At 44.6% G+C, this 21715-nt stretch overlaps 1 protein-coding gene across 3 annotated transcripts in view; it reads right to left on the bottom strand.

Moving 5' to 3' along the window:
- Positions 1 to 218: 218 nt before the first annotated feature.
- The window catches only part of IL17RE (interleukin 17 receptor E), a 147987-nt gene continuing 126490 nt past the window's right edge, over positions 219 to 21715 (bottom strand). For all 3 annotated transcript variants that reach the window (XM_085624286.1, XM_085624287.1, XM_085624285.1), the window contains 6 exons: positions 18733 to 18778; positions 12599 to 12756; positions 11357 to 11425; positions 9821 to 9872; positions 6023 to 6130; positions 219 to 3050 (listed from right to left, as the gene is read on the bottom strand). In XM_085624286.1, coding sequence (XP_085480412.1) covers positions 2374 to 3050; positions 6023 to 6130; positions 9821 to 9872; positions 11357 to 11425; positions 12599 to 12756; positions 18733 to 18778 — 1110 coding nt within the window. In that variant the 3' untranslated portion in view covers positions 219 to 2373. The remainder of the gene's footprint in view (positions 3051 to 6022; positions 6131 to 9820; positions 9873 to 11356; positions 11426 to 12598; positions 12757 to 18732; positions 18779 to 21715) is intronic.

The following is a 21715-nucleotide window of genomic DNA, read 5'->3' as shown; positions in this document are numbered from 1 at the left end:
TAGACTGTACTTCTGACTTTACTAAAGGTGTGCACAGTTCTCAGGGCTTTATATCCAGCACTTCTTTTTTTTTGTTTCTTTAAGCTCTTGAAACACAGTGGCCTTCATACAATTTACAAAACAATAGTAGGTGAAACATCTGCTGAAAGAACATTTGCAGGAGATAAACTGAAAAAAACATTTGTGTCTCCCTTTGTCAAGATACGTTTGTAAAAACATTCTTTTACACATTTTATTAAACAAAGGACGTAAACATTGAAAACTTCCCAACTCTACAAACTGTAAAGCTGACCAACTTTGCCCATCATTGAGGCGTTGCTTAAAACCTCTCCGAGCCCTATGTAACTGTACTTTACAGTAGTCCAAGTAATTTACTTCAATTCTCAGATGTATCTGATGAAAATATTTAGAGCTGTTGCAGCATTTGTGTGTTCGGGTGTTTGAAAGCCCACACGTCCATGCTCTCGCATAGGAGAACGACACACATTTTTCAGAAACTCCAGATGATTCAGAACTCAGCAGCTCGTCTCATACTGGATATCCCTAGACACTGCTCAGTCTCTAACGAAATCCGCAGTCTTCACTGGCTTCCCGTCTCTCAGCGTATCGAGTTTAAAGCCTTGTGCATTGTTTTTAAAGCCTTACATTGCATTGGTCCTTCTTTTTTGCAGGATCATTTTACATGGTATCAACCCACCAGACAGCTTCGGTCTATGGGAGCACGAATACTGGCTGTTCCTAGAATTCACAAAGCCTATTGGGGTGGACGCAGTTTTTATTACGGTGCATCTAAACTGTGGAATTCCCTTCCCTTTTTTCTCAGGAATGCCAGTTCCTTGACCATTTTTAGAAAGCAATTAAAAACCTGGCTCTTTCAGCACTAGGGGCAAGGTTGTAGCGGGTCACTGTTGGGTCTAGCGCCAAGACACCTCCGGGTATATGTGCGCTTTTATAAATTCCTGTAACATAACATAATAGTCACCAAATTTCTACACGCAAAACAATGATCTTTGGGAAGTTCTCTAGATACAACTTTGGGGATGGGAGAATAAAAATAAAATGTTAAAACAATGAGTTACTGTTGCGTGCCTTGTTGTGCATTAACTACTACGGGGGCATATTATCAAGAAACAGCGTTAACATTATCACCGCTATAGCGGCAGAAAACTGCAGCTAAAGCGGCGATAATGGGCTTGATAATATGCCGCTGAGAATTCCCATAGAAGCCCATGTTCTGGTGGGAACATGGGCTTCAATTGGAATCCTCTGCGGCATATTATCAAGCCCATTATCGCCGCTTTAGCTGCAGTTTTCTGCCGCTATAGCGGTGATAATGTTAACGCCGTGCTTGATAATATGCCCCACGGTTTGTTAACATTCTGCCGTAATCATAAATATATCGAGGACATTCGTTTCCAGAGCGGTCTTCCTGAGGGCACCTTCTTGCAGAGTGAAGGCTCCTGAAGGTGGAGTCCAGGATATTGTGGGACACTATATCGTGGTCAAGATATCAAGGGGATGATTAGTCAAAGGGAAGTATCTATAGATTTTCTATACCTAACTCCACAACTGTGTACCTTGAAGATATACATATATATCTCCAAGGTACGTGGATGTGGAGGTAAGCATAGTAAATCTCTACTTCCTTATCTGCACCTACCTTTGGATATTCTGTCTACGGCATTAGTGTCCCACGATACTCCTGCACTCAATATCCCGGAGTGCAATCGTCTTTTACTTCTCAGTAATGCTCTGGTTGTAAGAGGTGAGGTCCACAATTGTCTCACGATGGAGGAGCGGTGGTTAGACATGACTGGCAAAGACCCTGTTAACACGCTTGTCAATAATAGTGTAATGTGTACATCCAAAGAAAGTGATTCATCGTGTGAAGTAAGGAAGTCCTAGCCTCCTAGAAGAACTGTTGTGACCTCTACAAGGCAAGCAGATAGAACTTGGGGTCGAGATGTTGTGAAAAATCTCCCAGCTATGAAATGCTTTGTCTGCACAAATAGAAATTCTGCAGTGTTTTAATTACCAATAAGTCAAATCTTAGGGCCCGATTTACATTTCGGTGGGCGGGTTATTCTTTCAAAATGGTGACCGGTATCCCATTCGCGAAATCTAAATCCCATAGGATAATATCAGATTTATATTTCGTCAGACAGGATATCCTTGCCAGTTGTTACGGAGTAACCCATCCACCAAGGTGGATCAGCCAGCTATTTCCTGGGCATCGATAGGGAGGTGGGAAACTGACACATGATGGTTTTGGAGGTGACCCCTGCCTAGAGGATCATATTCCGCTACAGATGTGCCTTGTAGACAGCTCTTAGAAGCTGTGTTACGGATTGGTGACCAAGTAGCCTTATGACTTTAATAAATCGTTGTCTCCATCTTTGTCTGAGGCATCTCTTTGGGCCACCCATAGCTGCACGTCTGCTGCAGTCGACAGAGCTCCAGCCACCCTTGCAAGCTGGCACTTTTTTCTGACTTTACTAGCTTCCGTACAAGGATCTTAGCCACTGCCCTTATCCAGCATGATCCGCTCAGGGCCGTGTTCTGTAGTTCATTCTCAAGGCCTTGCAGGTCCTTAAGGAGCCGATAGTGAGGAATCCTCATCAAGGACTGCGGGATGTCCTGCTTTTCACAGAACCCATCGAAATACACCAAGATATAGTCCCGCAGCTTCTTCTTGCTGGTGAGTTCCTTCATGTCGCGCTGGAGGCAGGACATCGCCGCCCCAAAGAGGTTGTGAGGATCTCCTCCGTAACTGCTGCTCGTGGTTTGGCTTCGCCATGCTTCGTAGACTTTGCTGCTATAGTGCGTCCACACAAAAATGACCTTCCCCTTCTCCCTTTCCACTAGTTCTCTCTTGCTGTACAGCCATGGCAGGATGCCCATCTGGGCAACGCGGCCCACTTCCCAGAGATCCAGGATAACATTGCAGCCCAGGCTGGTCCGCAGTAAGTCGGCAAAGGCGCAAATAGCGATCTTGTACTGCTCTGAATCGGGCGAATAAACCAACAGGATGGTGCGGTGCCAGAGAGGAGCTGTGGAGAAGACACAATGGAGTAAGAAACAACCAAAGTAGTCACCAAACATTGCACAATTTATGCTTTTAGGGACAGTGAGTTGCAATTAGTTCTGAAGCAGAGAGGCGAAAATCAATGTATATACACATTTGTAATAGGATATTGATTGTTCTCTTCAGTCATGTTAATATCAAATGTCTTTTGCACATAGCCTGACCAGTGTTAGAATAAATGATGGTTTTGTGTTTTGACAATGCAGATAATACGATGATTTTGTGTTAGGTGTTTTATTACAGTGCAATGTACACCATTACCCAGGTCTTTCGGCCGTCTTGAGAGTCAGGGATGGTGGGTGGGCTGTAGAGTGTTGTCTCTGTGTCAGCTGTTTACCTAATGTAGGGTCTTTCATGGGGAGCACCGGATCTTTTAATCTACCACTTTACCAGCATAATGGTGATCAGCTGATCTATCCTTAGTGCTAGAAGGTTCTTCCAGAATGGAGAGGTGAATCTCCCAACCCTATCTGAACCTGTGTGCTTTTGGGACCCACCAGTCTTTATTGTGGATGGTTCTGGTATGATCTACTGTCTTATCCTTTGGAGAGGGTTGCGTCTGTCTGAATGTGTTTGTCTTTATGTCTCCATCTTCATAACTTTTTCAAAGCTTCCTCCTGCACTACTTATGCCTCCCACCCCAAACTCAATCACTGTCCTTTGACTCTGCCCGTCCAACTGTGCGTGCTTTCTTGGTCATTTGTCCGTGTCACTTTGCGCTGCATCTCAACTTTGCTTTTTTTATGACTTGTATAATATTCCCAGGATGAAGAGATCATGTCTTTGTGAAATGTATGACCATACACTGCAAGTAAGTCACCCTGTGCGCACAAGGCTGACGGTCTCACAGCGATGTATTAATTTCTCTGCAGCTCCCATATCTAATTCTCATCCTCCATCTGTGTGCCTTTGTTTTTGGCATCTTTTGACATTTCCCGGTCTTCTCCAGCAACATAAGGAAGAATGGAAACTCAGTCAGGAGAAGTGGAGGTGGACAGTGCCGCCTTGTAGCACGGCTGCTATCTGGAAGTCAAGCAGGATTGCCCCTCGGTCCCTCTCCATGGTGCCATGCTACAGTGGTGTAACATATGGCTCCTGTGGTGACCGGGGGCCCCCTCAGAAAAATTGTTAGGTGGTGGGCCAGGGAGAGGGGGCCCCCTCCATTTATTTCTCAAGGGGGGGGCCTCATGTTTCTTTACAGCTCTGCCATGCAACTTGCCTTCTTGTCCCGCTGGTGAGTTTTGTCCCCAAGCACTGGTGCTACTGCCTTGTCCTGAGTTGGTTTAATCAAATATTTTATTTATGGGGTATAAACCCTCTGCTCCCTTGCTTAGAGCGATGCCCCCATGCCTTAGCTACTCTCCTCTAACTGCAGTGCCAACTTTTTTTAAATTCCCTGACATCGCCTGACATAGTGTGCGCACTCTTCCAATAAGGTGTCAATGGGGCAATGGCGAGAGGAGGGGCTGCAAAGGCAGCTTAATCTCAGTTCGCCCAGGTGTACATGTTCACTCGTTTCACTGTCACGATAGAGAGAGTTGTGAAGAGCAGAGAAGAAGAGCGCTTGTGAGGTGGGAGGTCGTGGGGGCAGCGAGTAGTTGTAGAAGGAAAGATGATGATGGAAAGATCTGTAGAATGATGCAGGTGCCTTCACCATCTCCTGGGCCCAGCTCCTCAGGTAAGTACTGCTTGAGCTTCCACTCCACCACTGAGGTGGTCTCATGGCTATAGAACAACCTCTCTCTATGTCCGAGTCTACCTTCCAGACCACGATGAACAGCCGGCCAGGCCCTCTTAGAGGTGTACAGAGGCTCGGGTCTCTTCCAGATATACAAGACTGAGTGACAATTCTAGCCTCATCAAAGGCAAAAAGTAATTGTTACTAAGTGTAACAACTCTTTTCTGACCTCAGCATCACAATGTTGGTCGATGCAAAGGAACCTTCGTTCGACATTGCCATGAGTACCTTAAGGAAACTGTTTTTTCTTGCTTTAGCGGTTCCAAGAGTTTTTTCCCACATTTTCCATTTTTCAACACACTTCCAAAGCTAATATGGAAGGAAGATCTTCCTGTTTTGAGCCTCCATTTCCAGGTTAATGTGTCACATTGCTATATAAGTGGAGACTGCCTGTTCCTCAAGGTGTGGTGCAGCTTTGCTTGCCTGTGCATGTGTGTTGCTCTCACTTGTGGACAGACGGTTGCTGGATCTTGATCTCGGCTCCAGGATCTTCAGTGCAGCTCCTGGATGGATGTTCTGCCTCCACTGGGTCTCATTTCTTGAGATGGCGGAGCACTCGAGGTTTTTCCTTTCTGCAGTTCTTTGTCCTCTAGCTTTCATCAGTCTGCTTCCCTGTGCCTCATCTAGTTTCCATCTTGGATTTTGAGCAGGAAATGGGAAGCCTTGCCGTTGAGACTAGCCCATGACAATTCAAGCCTCAATCTGCTTTTTCAGACTGGCACCAATGCTGCACACGTTCATCCCAAAACAATCAGTTGCGTGATTCCGTTCTCCTCTACGTGTGATGCAGAAGATGCTCTTTTCTTTTTTTTAACAGAGTTTTATATAGCGCGAACCTGACCCGAATGTATCGGGTATCAGAGCGCTTTACACGAGCACCAGTTGTGTTACATGAGGACACATTCATTTTGGTTAGGCACGGGGAGATTAAGTGATTTGCCCAGAATCACAGGATGTTGCACGTCCTTGACGAGACTCGAACCCGGTTCTCCAGATTTGAGGTCGACCGCCCTAGCCGTTAGGCCAACTCCTCTCCTTTCACTCTTGGAACCCATCTCTCCTTCTATCACTCAATGCAGTGTCTATGCCTTTGACCCTCTGAAGGGCGGGCTCTGCTACCCTTCGGCTAGGTTTGTGCTATACAAATACCACATACTCATATATCTATCTATAAAGCAACAGAAACAAATCATACGTACCCTTTTTTGCTTTCTGGATTGTGAGGTAGGTAAGGATGATGAGAACAATTGTCAATAGAGCCACCGCCAACAGGCCAACCGCAATGAGACCGATCCGATGGCGGGAAACTGGAAAACACAGAGAAAGACAACAAGATTCTCCATCAGTTACTCTCACCAAACCACCACCGCCACCTGAGAGCACCTTCATTCTTGAGGTGGAGGCCCTCATTCTTGAGGTGGAAGCCCTTATCCAATCAGCTGTCACATTAACTCAATCAATCAAAAGTATTTTAGTAAAATTGTGTCACATACACAGAACAATACAAGAAAATATTCTACAAAAAACTCATCACAAATTTGTCCATAAAGGTTAGAAAAGAGAAAAAAAGTACATGACAATTAAGACCAGATTATGAATTTCTATCGTTAAATAATTAAAAAAAAGAAAATCTTCTTCACATGACTAAGATGATGTCCATTAATCTTAGACCATCTAAGAGTTCTCAGTAATACAATGCAAGATAAGGTCTATGTTGAGGCGTTATCGGCGGCTTTTGGCGATATGTATGCCGAGTCCCGGCCTTGACATTTAGACCCTCATTCTGACTTTTTGGGTAAATCTGATATCAGGCGCAAACAGTGTCTAATCCGAACAGAGCAGTACAAGGAAATGTGCTTAGAAAGAGGAAATGTGAGGCCATCCGGACTGATTGCTCCAAAGCCCCAAGTTATCCCTTATTCAGACCACTCTGAAGTGTGTGACTTTTCATCTCCTGAGGTCATACCACACAAGGGGCCTTATGTAGGTAGCCTAACATTTACCACTTCATAAATACCAAATTTTACCGATTCGGTATTTATGAAGTGGTAAATGCTATGTAGGTAATTAGTCGGTAAAAATTTCCGATTCGGTATTGGTCGGTAATTAAGAATCGGTATTTACCGATTCGGTAATGGTAACTGGCTTCCCATTGATTCCTATGGGCCAGGAGGCCCATAGGAATCAATGGGAAGCCAGTTACCATTACCGATTCGGTAAATACCGATTCGGTAATGGGGGGAGCACAATCAAGGGTGGCAGGGTGTCACAGTGACACCCTGTTGCACCCCTGATTCCTGCATGTGTGCACATGTGGCACACATACATGCCCTAAGGGCATGTATGTCTGCCACATTGCACACTTCTAAGGGCCAAATAATGTTTTTTCTAAGACATTCGTCATTTACCACCAACTTTTAGTTGGTGGTAAATAACGAATCCACACTACACCCACACACTCCCCCTACATCTCATTTCAGGATTCGGTATTTACCGAATCGGTAAAATTACCGATTCAGTCATTTTACCGATTCGGTAAATTACCGAATCCTGAAATGTCCCCCCTACATACCAAAAGCCTGAATACCGGTCGGTAACGTGATTTTTACCGAAAATCGGCCGTTACCGACCGGTATTGGGCTTCCTACATATGGCCCAAGGTGTCATAACACATTTATCCTGATGAAATTATCAAAGAGTGATCCTACAAGGTCTAATGCTCTGACTGGGAAAGGCCCCATCACCACTGAACTCTACCGTCTCTGAGTCAGACTTCACCCCCCCGCCTCTTGAGAATAGGACTAGACAGGATCATCTTAATCTTGAGAAGCGACTGAGAAGTGGTTAACTATCTCTAGCCATTAGCCCTAGATCGCAAATCGTCCTTTTAGCCCACTCACTCTCCTCCTGAAACATTCTGGCATTTTTTTCGGCTTCCGTCAACCTCATGAAGTTTAAAGAATTTGGGAAGATTTTATTTCAGTTTGTTTATTGCAGGAAGAAAAATATCACGCACAAGGACGTTTGGTGGAACACAATACTCATGAAACCCTATTTTTTAGTAAGAGAATTTTCTCACAAATGTTTTTTTGACAAGATTCTTCTTTAAAAACGTTTTTTTATGGGCGGGAATGGGCACACCTTTGTCCCGCACTCACATTTTTTAGATATTAGAGGTGACTGTCCAGTATACAGAGCTTAGCAATGTCTGACAGGTACTGTTTATAAGCCAGAAGAGTTTTAAACTAAAAATAATAGAGAACGTAAACACTAATGAACAATTTCATCCTACTTGGAGAGTGAAGTTCTTGTTCTAATATAACACTTCAATCTTTTTGTTACTTTTAAGTCATTGCAGATTAAGCAAACCATTCGTTAATACTGAATGTTTTCTTTTAATTTGAAAACTTTTTTATTAAGGGAAACTTGAGCGATACATGATAGGAGCACAAATAATCTTCATGCCAAGAAACAAAGCACGACCAACACAGAGAAAACCACGAGTCATGGCAGAACAATGTGAAAGTCACTGGAAGAGTCGTGAGGCAGGTCGGGGTCCCAGCCAACAGGGCGCATTCCCACATCTTCTGTGAGGGTCTAGGAAGCAATTAAGCTTTTCCCTTCTGAATTGAGTCGTTTTGAATTGATATGCTTCTTAAAACCGAATGTAAGTTAGAAAAAAGAGTCTTGTTTTAATGGTGAATTACCTTGCAGGCAGTGCTTAATTTGTTCTGGTGTTTTCCGGTGCTTAGCCAAGGCATTATTTGTAACCTCTGGCACTTATTTATGACAGTCTACCACATGGTGGTGCTCTCTGTGGGGCCTATTCACAGAACTAATCTGAGACAAAAATCCTAAACTTACTATTTTTGGTATTCACAGAAGGCATTTAGTAATAGTGAAGTTAGGATTCATAACTCTACTACTACTACACTGAGACAAAATCCTAAACTTACTACTTTTGGTATTCACAGAAGGCATTTAGTAGTAGTAAAGTTAGGATTCCTACAAGCAACTTTGCTGTCTGACCTTTCGATATGCCCTTTGTCTTTGCTCACCCAATCAAATTGGGCTGGCCAGCCTGTTCTATACTTGGATAGAGTAGGATCTTACTTACTAAACTCACCCAATGTTAGTTATAAAATATCCAGCATCAGGGTATCAACTAGGCCTGGGCGGTTCATTCTGTTCCGCTCGCGGAATTTGCAGAAGTTGGGTAATTTCACGTTCCGCTGAGAACGCGGAATTGCCCAAAATTCTGCGTTTGGCGGAATTCTTTGCTTGTTCGCGTTCTCAAAATGCATGATCGCGAGATATTTCCCTCCGAGCATGCAAACAGCATTCGCGAACAGGAAAAAAGCATTGTGAACAAGCAATTCCACGTGTTCGCGAAATTTCTACCTGCTCGCGGAGATTTTTTACCATTTCGCTGAGTTTTGCGTAGCGGGACTACGCAAATTCTGCCCCCCCTAGTATCAACTACATTGGCACCTTTCAATCTGTCTGACTAAAAACATTTTACATCAACATGAATTGTAGTAACTTTAGGCAGGCTCGTCTACACCAAACTGAAGAAAGGTCCTGGGTGGCCAGACCTTGTGTAAGGCCTGTACACCTGGGGCAGAGTCAGTCACCTGAGATAGTCTCCATCCTGTTGTAATGGCTCTTCCTCTGCATTATTGAGGTGGTATCTCACAGACACAGACCGGCCTCTTTCAATGACGGAGACTTCCACAAAGGCCACAAAATCTGAAATACTAGCGGACCCAGGCCCTCTCTCAGGTCCTCCCAAGCATTTCCAGAACTTTCCCTTTCAACCAATAGACCTCCGATATCAACAAAGCTATTTGGAGAGTGTAGTGTGACTGCTCTGAATTCTAAGTACAACCTACAGTGTATTCCACCCAAATGAACCCCCTAACTCACCCCTGTACACAATAAAGGAGGACGTTCTGGGCTGACTAAAAATACCTCTCTATAACCAATGCAATACTCACCGTCTGGACAGATGACCTCTCTCGCTGCAAAACGGACATCTGACCGCCAAACCTGGACATGTTAAAAGAGGTAGCACAAATGAGAGCTATGTTAGTGCCCATTACTGTTCCACATGTAAAACATCTCCACTCAACAAAGGCATGTACCCTAGAAATATATTAATCTATAAACAAAACAAAACCCTGTCTAGAAACTAAATAAACAATGAATTAAATTGTTATATGGAAAAGCGCAAAAAGTCACAATACAGCCCACACAGTAAACATTCCCGTAAGTCTCGTAGTTGAATCTTTCTCATGAGATTGAGCATGTCAAATTTATTGATTTTTGTTAACTTGTAAAATAGTTTATTCGTTTTTAGACAATCTTAGCAAAAGAAAAAACTCCACGATACAATATATGCATAGAAGTATGAAAAAATCTCTGGGAATTTTTGTGAACCTATACCCACCACCCCAAAAAGTGAGTTAATAAAAACAGACAACCCATATTATTACTACTTTTTGGGGACTGGGATCTTAAAATATAAATAGCACACAACAAAGAGCCCACAATGTCTTAAGAAGCTGGAGAACCTCTTTATTCAGGAGAGACTTAATGCATAAACTTTATTTCGTTTTGTTTTCTGAGACGTTAAGTACTACACTCCAGATTCATAATTTGCTCTAAGGTGAACCTTACCCTAAACTCATTAACAGATCTTGTGTCACTTATTCTGCCAACTTCTCGATTTTTTTTGTAAGTTTCACTAATATGAAAATGTCATGATGTTTGTAAAAGACAGGGGTAAAATCTCTCAGAGAGAGGTCTTTGTGGCACACTTTACTCCAAGCTAAATTATCTAAACTTTACACAATTCTACATGCAAAACTTTAATTCCACCCATCACTAGTATCACAAACTGACGTTTGAAAACATTAGGAACTGTCTGAGATTGCCAATTTTAGGTAAGAATTGGACATCGTAGCCCTGAATTAATGACAAATGTATTTAAAGTTCTAAGTCTGAGAGACAGTTTCCACATCACATTGGGAACATTAGAAAACCTTGCCAGCGATGGGACTCGATGAAATGCATTGTGGAGTGCAATGAAGTGTGTGGAAGTTGGAGATATGGTAAATGATGGACAGGGGTGTAGCTTCAGAGGGGTGTTTTGGGTGTTAATACTGCCTAATAAATGAATCTTGTGATAAATAGTTGATTTCAGGAACGTTTACTTGTGTATTGTGAGATGTCAGTTGGATTTGACTAGGAAATTGTACATGCACACAGACAAAAATGCACAAACACTCTCCCCCTCTCTGTTTTGAAAGTCCCCAAAAATATTGGTTATTTCACAAAATATTGTGTTTTCTCTCTTTCTCTTTCATCTGCATTCCTCTCCCTTTCCACTGCCCCTTTAGCCCTGCTCATGTGCCCTACTTTTTGTATAATGTATTTAAACATTATATGCCTGCCTGATTGTTGGAAAATCAGAAGCTCACCCCCCCCCCCCAATCTTACTGACCAAGCTTTGGCCCTGAGGATGGACTTACCAACACGCAACTTTCAAGAAACTGAAAGGGCAGAATCAACTTCATCTTCTCTGGGCTCAAACTATTTGCCTATTAAAAAAGAAAGTTAGAATTTCAAACAAGAGTTTTGGCCACAAATGTTTTGAAAAATATGACAACTTCTGTATTTGATAGTGCTGTACATGATACAAGTTACTTAGTTACACAGATGGTGAAATAAGGCTGGAGTACAAAATATGGCTATATCCCAGCCCAAATTAAGATTAATGAGGACTCATACAAGCAGGCAGCCTTTATTATTCATGCTCAATACCGCCCAATATCTTCAAAAGAATTTGCACACCCTAATTTATTTTTGGACAGTACACAACAGCCAACTTGCAAATTCTTCATTTTCAACATTCAAAAAAGGTAAGCTCAAGTGATACAACTGCACTGCATCTCAAACTTCCTTTCTCCAGGCAACTAGAGATGACCATAGAATACATCAAGATTTCTGGTTTTTATTGACTCAACAGACGGTTTGCAACTTCAGATAACAGGAATCTAGAAATGAGTAGGTCAAATGAGTGTGAAAACATATCCATTTCAATATCTTAGGACTGTAGACCCTTAAAGGCTTCAGAAGGAGGTCCGACATGCAACCAGTAAGAGCTAACCAGCTCTCAACACATAAAATACAGAATTATTATGTAGTTGGAGTCAAAAGCCAAACATGGCAAGTCATTAATGACACAAAAACCCATAACAAAAGAGAGAGAATTCCTGAATGAGTTGTGTGTCAAGAGGACTACAGAGCTACTAGAGAAGCAGGGCTCACTGGAAAGTTTGAGTATGGTTCTGCTACATCTGTAAGAACCAGGGGCTTCACACAGGCCCCCTCAGCCCCCACGGTGCGGGGGGGCCCCTTCAGCACAGCACTCTTGTCGGAGAGCTCTTGATTGAGCTCGGAGGGGGCCCCTTCACGTTCCTTGCAGGAAGGCACCCTCAGTTTACGTTACGCCAGTGGTAAGAACCCTTCAGACATTCTGACTCATTCATCATTCCCCTGATCATCAACAGACATGCCTACCTCTCGATATAATCAACATTGCGTACAAATTGCTTGGTGCTCTATAAAAGGAGTCTGTACTACTATGCATGTAACATTTGACTTCTGCACACCAAGTAGGCGATGCAGATATTTTTCTTGTCTACATCACTCTCTCAACCCCCTTCTCTTGAGGCAATTCCTTCAATTTGCAAACTCTCCTCCTCGCTTACCGAAGAGATGGTGTAAACGGGCCCAGCTTGGTGACATTGCCCGTCCTGGCTCTTCCTGCAGGTTGTAGCACTGAAGGATGCTGAGGCATTAATGCTGTAGCGGAAGGTCAGCACAGTGTGGAGCAGTTGCACCTTTGCCGCAACGGTCCAGTCGGGATCTAGGATAGAAACCACAACAACAATAGCACCAGACGTCCATCCTTCTTACTCTGAGGGTTGGGTATCGGAAGAGCACAGGGAAGGAAGGCACTCATCATTGTAAAAGCCCAATTTAAAATAATTCTTGGGTTTTTGAAGAGCTATTACAATTAGGCAAATTACACAAACTGGTACAAGTCCAAATCATATAGAATGAACCTTGGTCTACCATTTACCCTTGAAAACCATCCAACCCTCGGGATCACAAATCACAATCAAAGACATCAATGAATATGGAGACATCACACAACAACCTCTGACATTTGGAGAAGTCAAATCTGCACAAAGCATCTACAATTGACCTTTCTGTTCCACTAAAAACTAGGCTTTGGCAAAATTACAATTCACCAGAGTAATCAGAGGAATTTCAGTAATTCCGTGTTATTGTTTGACTCAAAAGAACTGATTATTATGGAATTACTCCTGCTTGCGTAGTTTGGGATTAAAAATCATACCGTAGGAGCACATTCAGTGGGTGTGAGTACTAATTGTGCTCTGCGTACTTAGCACTATTTTGCAGCACAAAAACTGCATCCTCACATCCATTTTGGATACAAGGGTGCATTTTGCGCTAATAAAATAGCACTAAACGCCGGGAGTAAATTGGGGAAAAATCCTAGCCAAGAGCACATTTAGCGGGCGGCCATTACTCTTGTTCTGTTGCATTTAGCGCTATTTCTAAGAGCAAAAATGCATCCGGGCAAGTTTTATGGATTTCTGTTGTCATTCTCACATGAAAGATGATATTGTCTTGATGTGTGGTTACATTGCACCTGCCCCAAAAAGATCTTTCACACAAAGTGCAGCTCATATCTAGGGTTTGTAATGGGAAATATTGTTTTAAATGAATCCATTAAAATGTTATTGGCGCTCTGAAAGCCCACCTCTCCCAAGTGAATATGAGGGTGGATAAGAGTGCAGCAAAAAGGATATATTAATGAAGGAATATGGACAGCAGAGGGCGCTGTGCACTGAGGAGCAAAAGACATAGGGGTATATCATCAAGGGGCCGCGATAAAATTATCGCCGCTTTAACGTCTGTTTTCGGGCGAAAAGCGGCGATAATTTTATCGCTCTATCAGCAAGGACACGCTAGCGCTTGTTTCCTTGCCTTAGCGCCCGGCTTGTTTCCGCCTAGCCTTACTTCGCTAATGAGATGCAAGGTAGGCGTGCCACGTAAAACTGCATTGTAAAATATCGCTAACGGGCTTCGCGATATTTACAAGGTGGCCCTCGGGATTTTAGCAGACGTTAGTTTTTGGCGAAAACCGCGGTTTTCGCCAAAAACTAACGTCTGCTAAAATCCTGATTTAGCAATACTTACCATTGGGAGTGGATTATGCTGATACGACCACAGGGTCGTATTAGCAACATTATCACCGTTTTCCATGGAACATCGCTGGAAAACCAGCGATGTTCCATGGAAAACACCCCTATCGCTGGAAAATTATCGCCATTGCGCTATGCGTTGGTAATACAGCGATAGCATGGCGATAATTTCCAGTGATAGGTGGCGATAATAAATCTCACCCTAAGAGCGGCCAGTGATAATTATCGCTGCTGCTTGATAATATGCCCCTTAGCGTCAATCAGGACGTCATGGCCGAGAACAATGTGAACCCAGTAGGATTTGCAGTTCTGATACTCTGGCTTAAAACATCAAAGTTTGATGGTCAGTGAAAGTACGAGGTGTGTCTTATATTGCCAATTTACCATCCACCGCACTGTTAAAAACCGAAAGGGTTGATTTCTCTGTGTGCAATGCCCATTTCTCTTTGCAGGTTCTTCTTAGGCGTCATCGACACCTTATATTCCCAGATATATGTCCCCACTGCTCGCCTTTTGATGGTCCCGTCGCATCTCTATATTAGGGGGCAGATTTATGTTGGACTTGCGCCTCATTTACGCCGCCGTTGCGCCATGGTGTGGGGTATTTACAACGTGACGCATCTGGGAGATGCGTCAAGTTGTAAAGCCCTGCGCCACATGTAGGCGTTCCAGGGCAGGTGGGGGCGTTTCGGCGCAGGAACGCCTCCTAAAAGTGGCTGAGATTTCACTCAGTCACTTTTCCGGCCATGCTGCGTCAAAACCCTGCGCCTGCTTGAAGCAGGTGTAAGGATTGACGCAGCATTGTGCAGATAGGGCCCCCCAGAGCATTGCTGGAGCTGCGTCGCGCTTGCGACGCAACTCCAGCAATGCGCCACTTTTACGGCACAGATGCGTGACGCATCTGTGCCGTTTTTGCCCCATGGTGCGCCGCATTATAAATGCGGCGCATCCATGATGGCGGAGCTGGGGCACAAAATAACTGGCGCATCCCTGCTGATATGCAGGGATGCGCCAGTCGTCATAAATCTGCCCCTAGGTGCTTTGTGATGGCCAGGAGAAAGGCCAAAGTCTTCAAGAGATCCCCTAACCCCTGTAATCTTGTGATCCTGGGCTCATTGGTAATCTGTATATTTTGGGAAAAATACTAAGAGGGTTTTCTCTCGCGGAAAATAGAGACATCCAGCCCTGAAGAACCGGCCTTTTGCCCCCCAACAAAGCTTGGTCCTGGCAGAGCTCTCAGGATGGACCACCCAGCAGTCTACGGAGAGGCCGGCCAGGCCCAGGATTCAAAAGACGGTTCACTATTGGAGGTTCACACTTGAAAGAAACACCTGCCTTCCTGGAAAGTCAAGTTATCCTTGTCATAGTCAGTGCTTAATTTGGGGGGGGGACATTGGGTAGATATTGACCGTGAGCAAGAGAGAGAGAGGAAAACACAGACATAGGAAAGAAGGAAGAAGAGAAAGGAGGAAATCCTGTCATAGAGGTTAGAACGCAGAGATCTGCTAGGGTGAGGTAAAGGGGCAGAAGTGACTGGTGGAGTATAAAAAAAAAGGCCGGATATGAATTCAATAATACACGGCCTTGGTATTCGGAGCTCCGACTTTTAATAGCACCGTGGGAGCAGAGCTTTGGGCACCAGTCATTCTTTCACAAATTAAGCACTGGCCATAGCACCCCACAAGAAGACTAGACTTCAGCCGCTGTCATGCTACTTTGTGTGTTCTTAGTGTGTCAAAACATCCCCCTGAACCAATCTGTATTTACTTCTTCGTTTTGGGTATTTTGCGCACCGCGACCCTTGCACAAATGACTTTATGTAGGGACAAGTGGACCTACAATATAACCCAGGAGATAATCCCACAAGAGTAGACGCAAACTTCTCAGTCCATGGAGGCTTGGGTTCAGATCAAACACTCCTTGTAGGAGCGCACCTTCAGCTGGGGAGCGCGCGGGTCCACCGAGCACCAGACTTCACCCTTTGCCAAATCAGTACTGAATTGAAACTCAGATCCATTGGTTTGGGTTTATGTTCTGCTCTGGTTCTGCTCCAACTGGGTCTGCTCCCTGGTGTCTCTGTCGCAAGAGTTTACCTGAGAGTTTCCTTGGTCACCTTTAATCACCATGGTGACCTGAAATGAGGGGATATTAACAGGTAAGGGCCATCCCATTTCTGATATTCAGTGTTTCAGGTGTTGTGGAATCTCAGAGCACTGGATTCTGCCGACGCACCACTTCCAGGATCGAAGGTGAAGTTACACAGCCTCCGATCAGAGCAGAAGTTGTTGACATTGGGCCCTGGAGTAGATACTCTGAGATGTCTGATGTACTCATTGGACATTCAAAGCAATCACACTTTTTGAATCAGTACCCCGCAAGGAGTCAACAAATGTAATCACTGTGTCTAGACCAGTGGTCTTCACACGTTTTAATGCCCCACCCCCCCATTGAGAAGAAAAAATCACCAGCCCCCCCCTAAAAAAAAGGTTCACAATTGTTCTATTAAACTGGCAATGTTTAAATATGTCTAGATGTATTTAAATATTGTAGTTAAGTTCTGTCACTGTTTTAAAAATGCAATGAGATACATGATTTCCAAACATACTGTTATGGTCAGGCCGGCCTTACTAACGGGTACAAGTATCCACAGCGTGATTATGCGAAGCGGGGGGGGGGGGGGGGGGGGGTTTGGAGAATATTTGGAGTCACTTCCCTTCTGTCACCTTCTCCCAGCCTGGATATAAATGTCAGAAGATGTTAGTGATGGCCCGGTAAAGAGAGGCTGACTGTCGCTCATGTTTTTCTGCTGAATAAAATGCACTGTTACCAGCACAATGCTTCTTTTGGCCAGAGTCTGCCTGCCCCCTCACTTGAGGCCTCCCTAGGGGGCCCGCTCCCCCAGTTTGAAGACCCCTGGTCTAGACTATCAATTAATTGACCTACACAAGGAACTAGTTCAGTCTTTTACAATATAATACCTAATGATGAGGGATGTGCAATATATTGTTTCCACCAGGAGAATTGTGTGGTTGACAATTCAATTTTTTGAATTTGCAATTTTTCAAAATGTTTACTTAACTAGCAAAATCGGTATTAAAGGTGATGATGGTGGAACCATCTCTTGCACAAGTAAAATATTTGAAGCACTGTACACATAATAATGTGTTGGAACAAATGGTTTTTGACTAATAATGCTCAATCTTTTAACAATGTGAAAGGTCCCTCAGAGGTTTCTAAACATAAGAAAACTAAAAAGGTATAATCAAGTTTGTAAGAGTCCCAAGTGTAAAAAATATATAAAAGTAGTTTTGAGTTTGAAAAATATGGATGTGTGAGTTATGAACATCCTTTTTCAGTTCAGGAAATTTAAATTCCTACATAATTAGTGTAAATGAAATTATTAAGAACCATGTAAAACAAAGATAAAGGCTCCTGAGGTGTATTTGTAAGACTTAGATGTAAAACCCATCGTCTACTGTAATATCCATATAAGACTCTAACCTTTTATTCATGTTGGAAGTGAGTTATGGTGAGAAAACATGCTAAGAAAACTAAATGTGTGTGAGCAGCAACATTGGTCCTACGCAAACCACACTGGTGAAGCACAGCGCCCTCTTCTAAGGACTAGTGAGTAAAGATACAAAAGAGAACTCCGCAGAAACAAACCCCGTTAGATGCACTTCTAAACAAGCATTTGTAATTAAACAAATAGACTCTTTCTAAGTTACAAATAACTGGTAGTTGAAGCATATGAAGGTCCTACGTTGAAAAGACGCCATCTTTCGATAAGTTGTAATCCTATATTTTATACCGCTTACAAAATGCACATCCAGATGTCCGAGTGCTTTTGTAGACGATATAGCATCTTATATTTCCAATCTTCCTCTCCATCTATGTGTACAGTATTTAAGCCGTTACCTATTATAAGAGATAAAGTACCCTCAGATGTAGGTAATGAGAATATTGCAAGGCACCTCTGAATTCCATGACCGTGCAGATGATCTGCTCGACCTGTGGCCTCTTGTGTCTGTATGGTCACGGGCCTCTTCGATAGAGTGCCGCTTCCTGATTACGCACCATTAAGGTCACTGTACGCCACAGATATTATTCTCTTGTGTAATACCTTTTGTTTATACTTGACTACGCCTTTGTATGATGTTTGACATGATGCCTATGTAAACACAACATCTTCTCTTATGTTTTTTTAATCTTTCACGTCGACACTAATGTTGTGTAGTAAAAATAAAGAGACAGCAAATGCTTTATAAGACTAATTTCTTTACATTTGTTTGCAGGAAACGTTTGCAACTTTGCCGCCATCAGGAGGTTTTGATCCCCAGACTCTGAGAAGTTGGCTTTGAAGGTTGTATTACGCACCCCTCTGCAGACCAGGGGATTTAACAATTCTGCTAACTCTTTGTTGACATCTTCCTCATTTCCAGCGCCACCTTGTGCTACGACTGATGTACTACATTCATAACACAGACATGTCTAGCTTGTGGCTGTTGCTGATCAGAAACCACATAATAGGACTATTGTAACGGGATGCGCGTGACCCTTCTGGAGTGTCTAATGTTAACAAGTAATGTTCTCGGGGTTCGCCTTACCTCCTGGGTGTGGGCATTCCACGTGGCTGCTGGCTCCCAAGGAAAACTGCAATGAAAGAAAGCGCGTTGAGGCATCAGAAACGCTACATAACAGCTGCAGTCTTTGAGAGATGCATTTACACTTCATAGTCGTGTTTTGTCGCTTACACGTCTCATGAGTGACATCTCAGCCATCAGTTCCTTTTACCGTGTTCCCTGCACCCCTAAGGGCACACAGCAACTCTTTACACACTATGATGACAGCTCAGAAGCCCCGAGGTGTGAAGCAGCACACAGGGCACGTGTTCACTTGTGAACAAGTGTGTGCGGCAAGTGGTTGTGCGATGAAGGTGGAAATATGACAGAGAAACAATTGTCGACTTGTAAGGTCAATTTGAGCTTGGTTTAGCAACAGGGGGTGCATGGTTACAGGGGGAGGTGCAGGGTTGGAGTGCACAGAAAAAAGGCCTGGGGCAGTGCTTAATTAAAAAAAAAGTGCTGGTGCTCGCCTCTGGAGGCCACTTCAGATCGCACCACCCCTTGCCCCGCCCTGCTGCCAATAATAGTGACAACACAACCACTCACCATCACACTCCTACAAGTGTAACAATTGGGACTATTTCAGTCTCCCTAAGCTAAAAGAATGTCTAGATCAGCAGGTAATAGTCATTTTAATGTACACTGAATTAATAATTAACTTTTGTTGTGGTCACCTCTAAATTAGCCAGACAGCGCCACCTTGTGGCAGGCTGTCACAAGCGCCGGGTTGACACTTAGTGCCGGTGCCGAGCACTGGAAACAAAATCAAATTAAGCTCTAGCTGGGGACCAACAGTGCATACGATAGCTTACACATTGCTCAAACACGTACAGATACTCCTAAACAGTAGCGGCCGGTGTTTACTATGAGTGGTGGGCCGGGTGGGCTGGGGTTGTGAGGGGGCATAGGGGTAGCGGACGGAGGGGTGAATAAACAAAAAAATAATATTTCCTCTTTTTAAGGCACAAGCTCCCATCCTGCCCTACACGTAACCCTGAAGTTGCTCTCGCATGAGATGAGTGCAGTTTCAGGATTGGCCCGAGCCCCCTCGATTAGCGCCCCAGGACACACTGGGAGTCTGTGCCTGCTCTCTCCAACAATGCAGCTGAGGTTGGAGAGAGGTTCAGTGCGAATGATGGTTGGCCAGCCTAAGACAGCCGGCCAACCATCATGCACAGTGAAGGGAGTGCACTACCAGTCCCCTCTGTGCCTCACCCCCAGACTCCGCCCCCAAGACTCACTAGGAACCCTGTAAACCCAACCCTTCCCTGAGATGTCTGTCAGCAGTAACACTATACACTGACCCTTCCCTGAGATGACTGTCAGCAGGAACCCTGGATGTCTGACCATTCCCTGAGATGAGTGTCAGCAGGAACACTGTTCACCTAACCCTTCCCTGAGATGACTGTCAGCAGGAACCCTGTAACCCAGTCCTTCCCTGAGATGACTGTCAGCAGAAACACTGTACATCTGACCCTTTCCAGAGATGACTGTCAGCAGAAACACTGCACATCTGACCCTTTCCTGAAATGACTGTCACCAAGAACTCTGTGTGCAGGACCCTTACCTGCGATGCCTGTCAGCAGGAACACTGTTCACCCAATCCTCCCCGTCAACAAGAGGATAACCTTCAAGCTCCTCACCCACGCACACAAGGCACTCCACAACACCGGACCTGAGTACCTCAACAGCAGACTCAGCTTCTACACCCCCACCCGCCAGCTTTGCTCCGCCGACCTTGCCCTCGCCACAGTCCCCCACATCCGAAGAATGACCTCCGGCGGAAGATCATTCTCCCACCTCGCCGCCAAGTCCTGGAACACCCTCCCCATCCACCTAAGGCAGACCCAAGACCTGCTGACCTTCAGAAGACTCCTCAAGACCTGGCTCTTCGAGCAGTAGCAGCATTCCCCCCACCCTCCCCCCCCCCCAGCACCTTGAGACCCTCACAGGTATGTAGTGTGCTTTACATATGCTATGATTGATTGATTGATTGATTGAGATGCCTGTCAGCAGGAACACTGTTCACCTGACCCTTTCCTGAAATGACTGTCGCCAAGAACTCTGTGTGCCTGACCATTCCCTGAGATGCCTGTCAGCAGGAACACTGTTCACCCAACCCTTCCCTGAGATGACTGTCAGCAGGAACACTGTACATCTGACCCTTTCCTGAAATGACTGTCGCCAAGAACTCTGTGTGCCTGACCATTCCCTGAGATGCCTGTCAGCAGGAACACTGTTCACCCAACCCTTCCCTGAGATGCCTGTCAGCAGGAACAATGTTCACCTGACCCTTCCCTGAGATGCCTGTCAGCAGGAACACTATACCCTGACCCTTCCTTGAGAAGACTGTCAGCAGGAACCCTGGATGTCTGACCATTCCCTGAGATGAGTGTCAGCAGAAACACTGTTCACCTAACCCTTCCCTCAGATGACTGTCAGCAGGAACACTGTACATCTGACCCTTTCCTGAAATGACTATCACCAAGAACTCTGTGTGCAAGATCCTTCCGTGGGATGTCTGTCAGCAGGAACACTGTTCACCCAACCCTTCCCTGAGATGCTTGTCAACAGGAACACTGTTCACCTGACCCTTCCCTGAGATGTCTGTCAGCAGGAACACTGTTCACCTGACCCTTCCCAGAGATGACTGTCAGCAGGAATACTGTACATCTGACCCTTTCCTGAAATGACTGTCACCAAGAACTCTGTGTGCAAGACCCTTCCCTGCGATGCCTGTCAGCAGGAACACTGTTCACCCAACCCTTCCCTGAAATGCCTGTCAGCAGGAACACTGTTCACCTGACCCTTCCCAGAGATGACTGTCAGCGGGAACACTGTACATCTGACCCTTTCCTGAAATGACTGTCACCAAGAACTCTGTGTGCAAGACCCTTCCCTGCGATGCCTGTCAGCAGGAACGCTGTTCACCTAACCCTTCCCTCAGATGACTGTCAGCAGGAAC

Source organism: Triturus cristatus, chromosome 9 (assembly GCF_964204655.1).
Source record: "Triturus cristatus chromosome 9, aTriCri1.1, whole genome shotgun sequence".
Lineage (NCBI taxonomy): Eukaryota > Metazoa > Chordata > Amphibia > Caudata > Salamandridae > Triturus > Triturus cristatus.
This window is presented reverse-complemented; position numbering and strand designations above follow the sequence as displayed.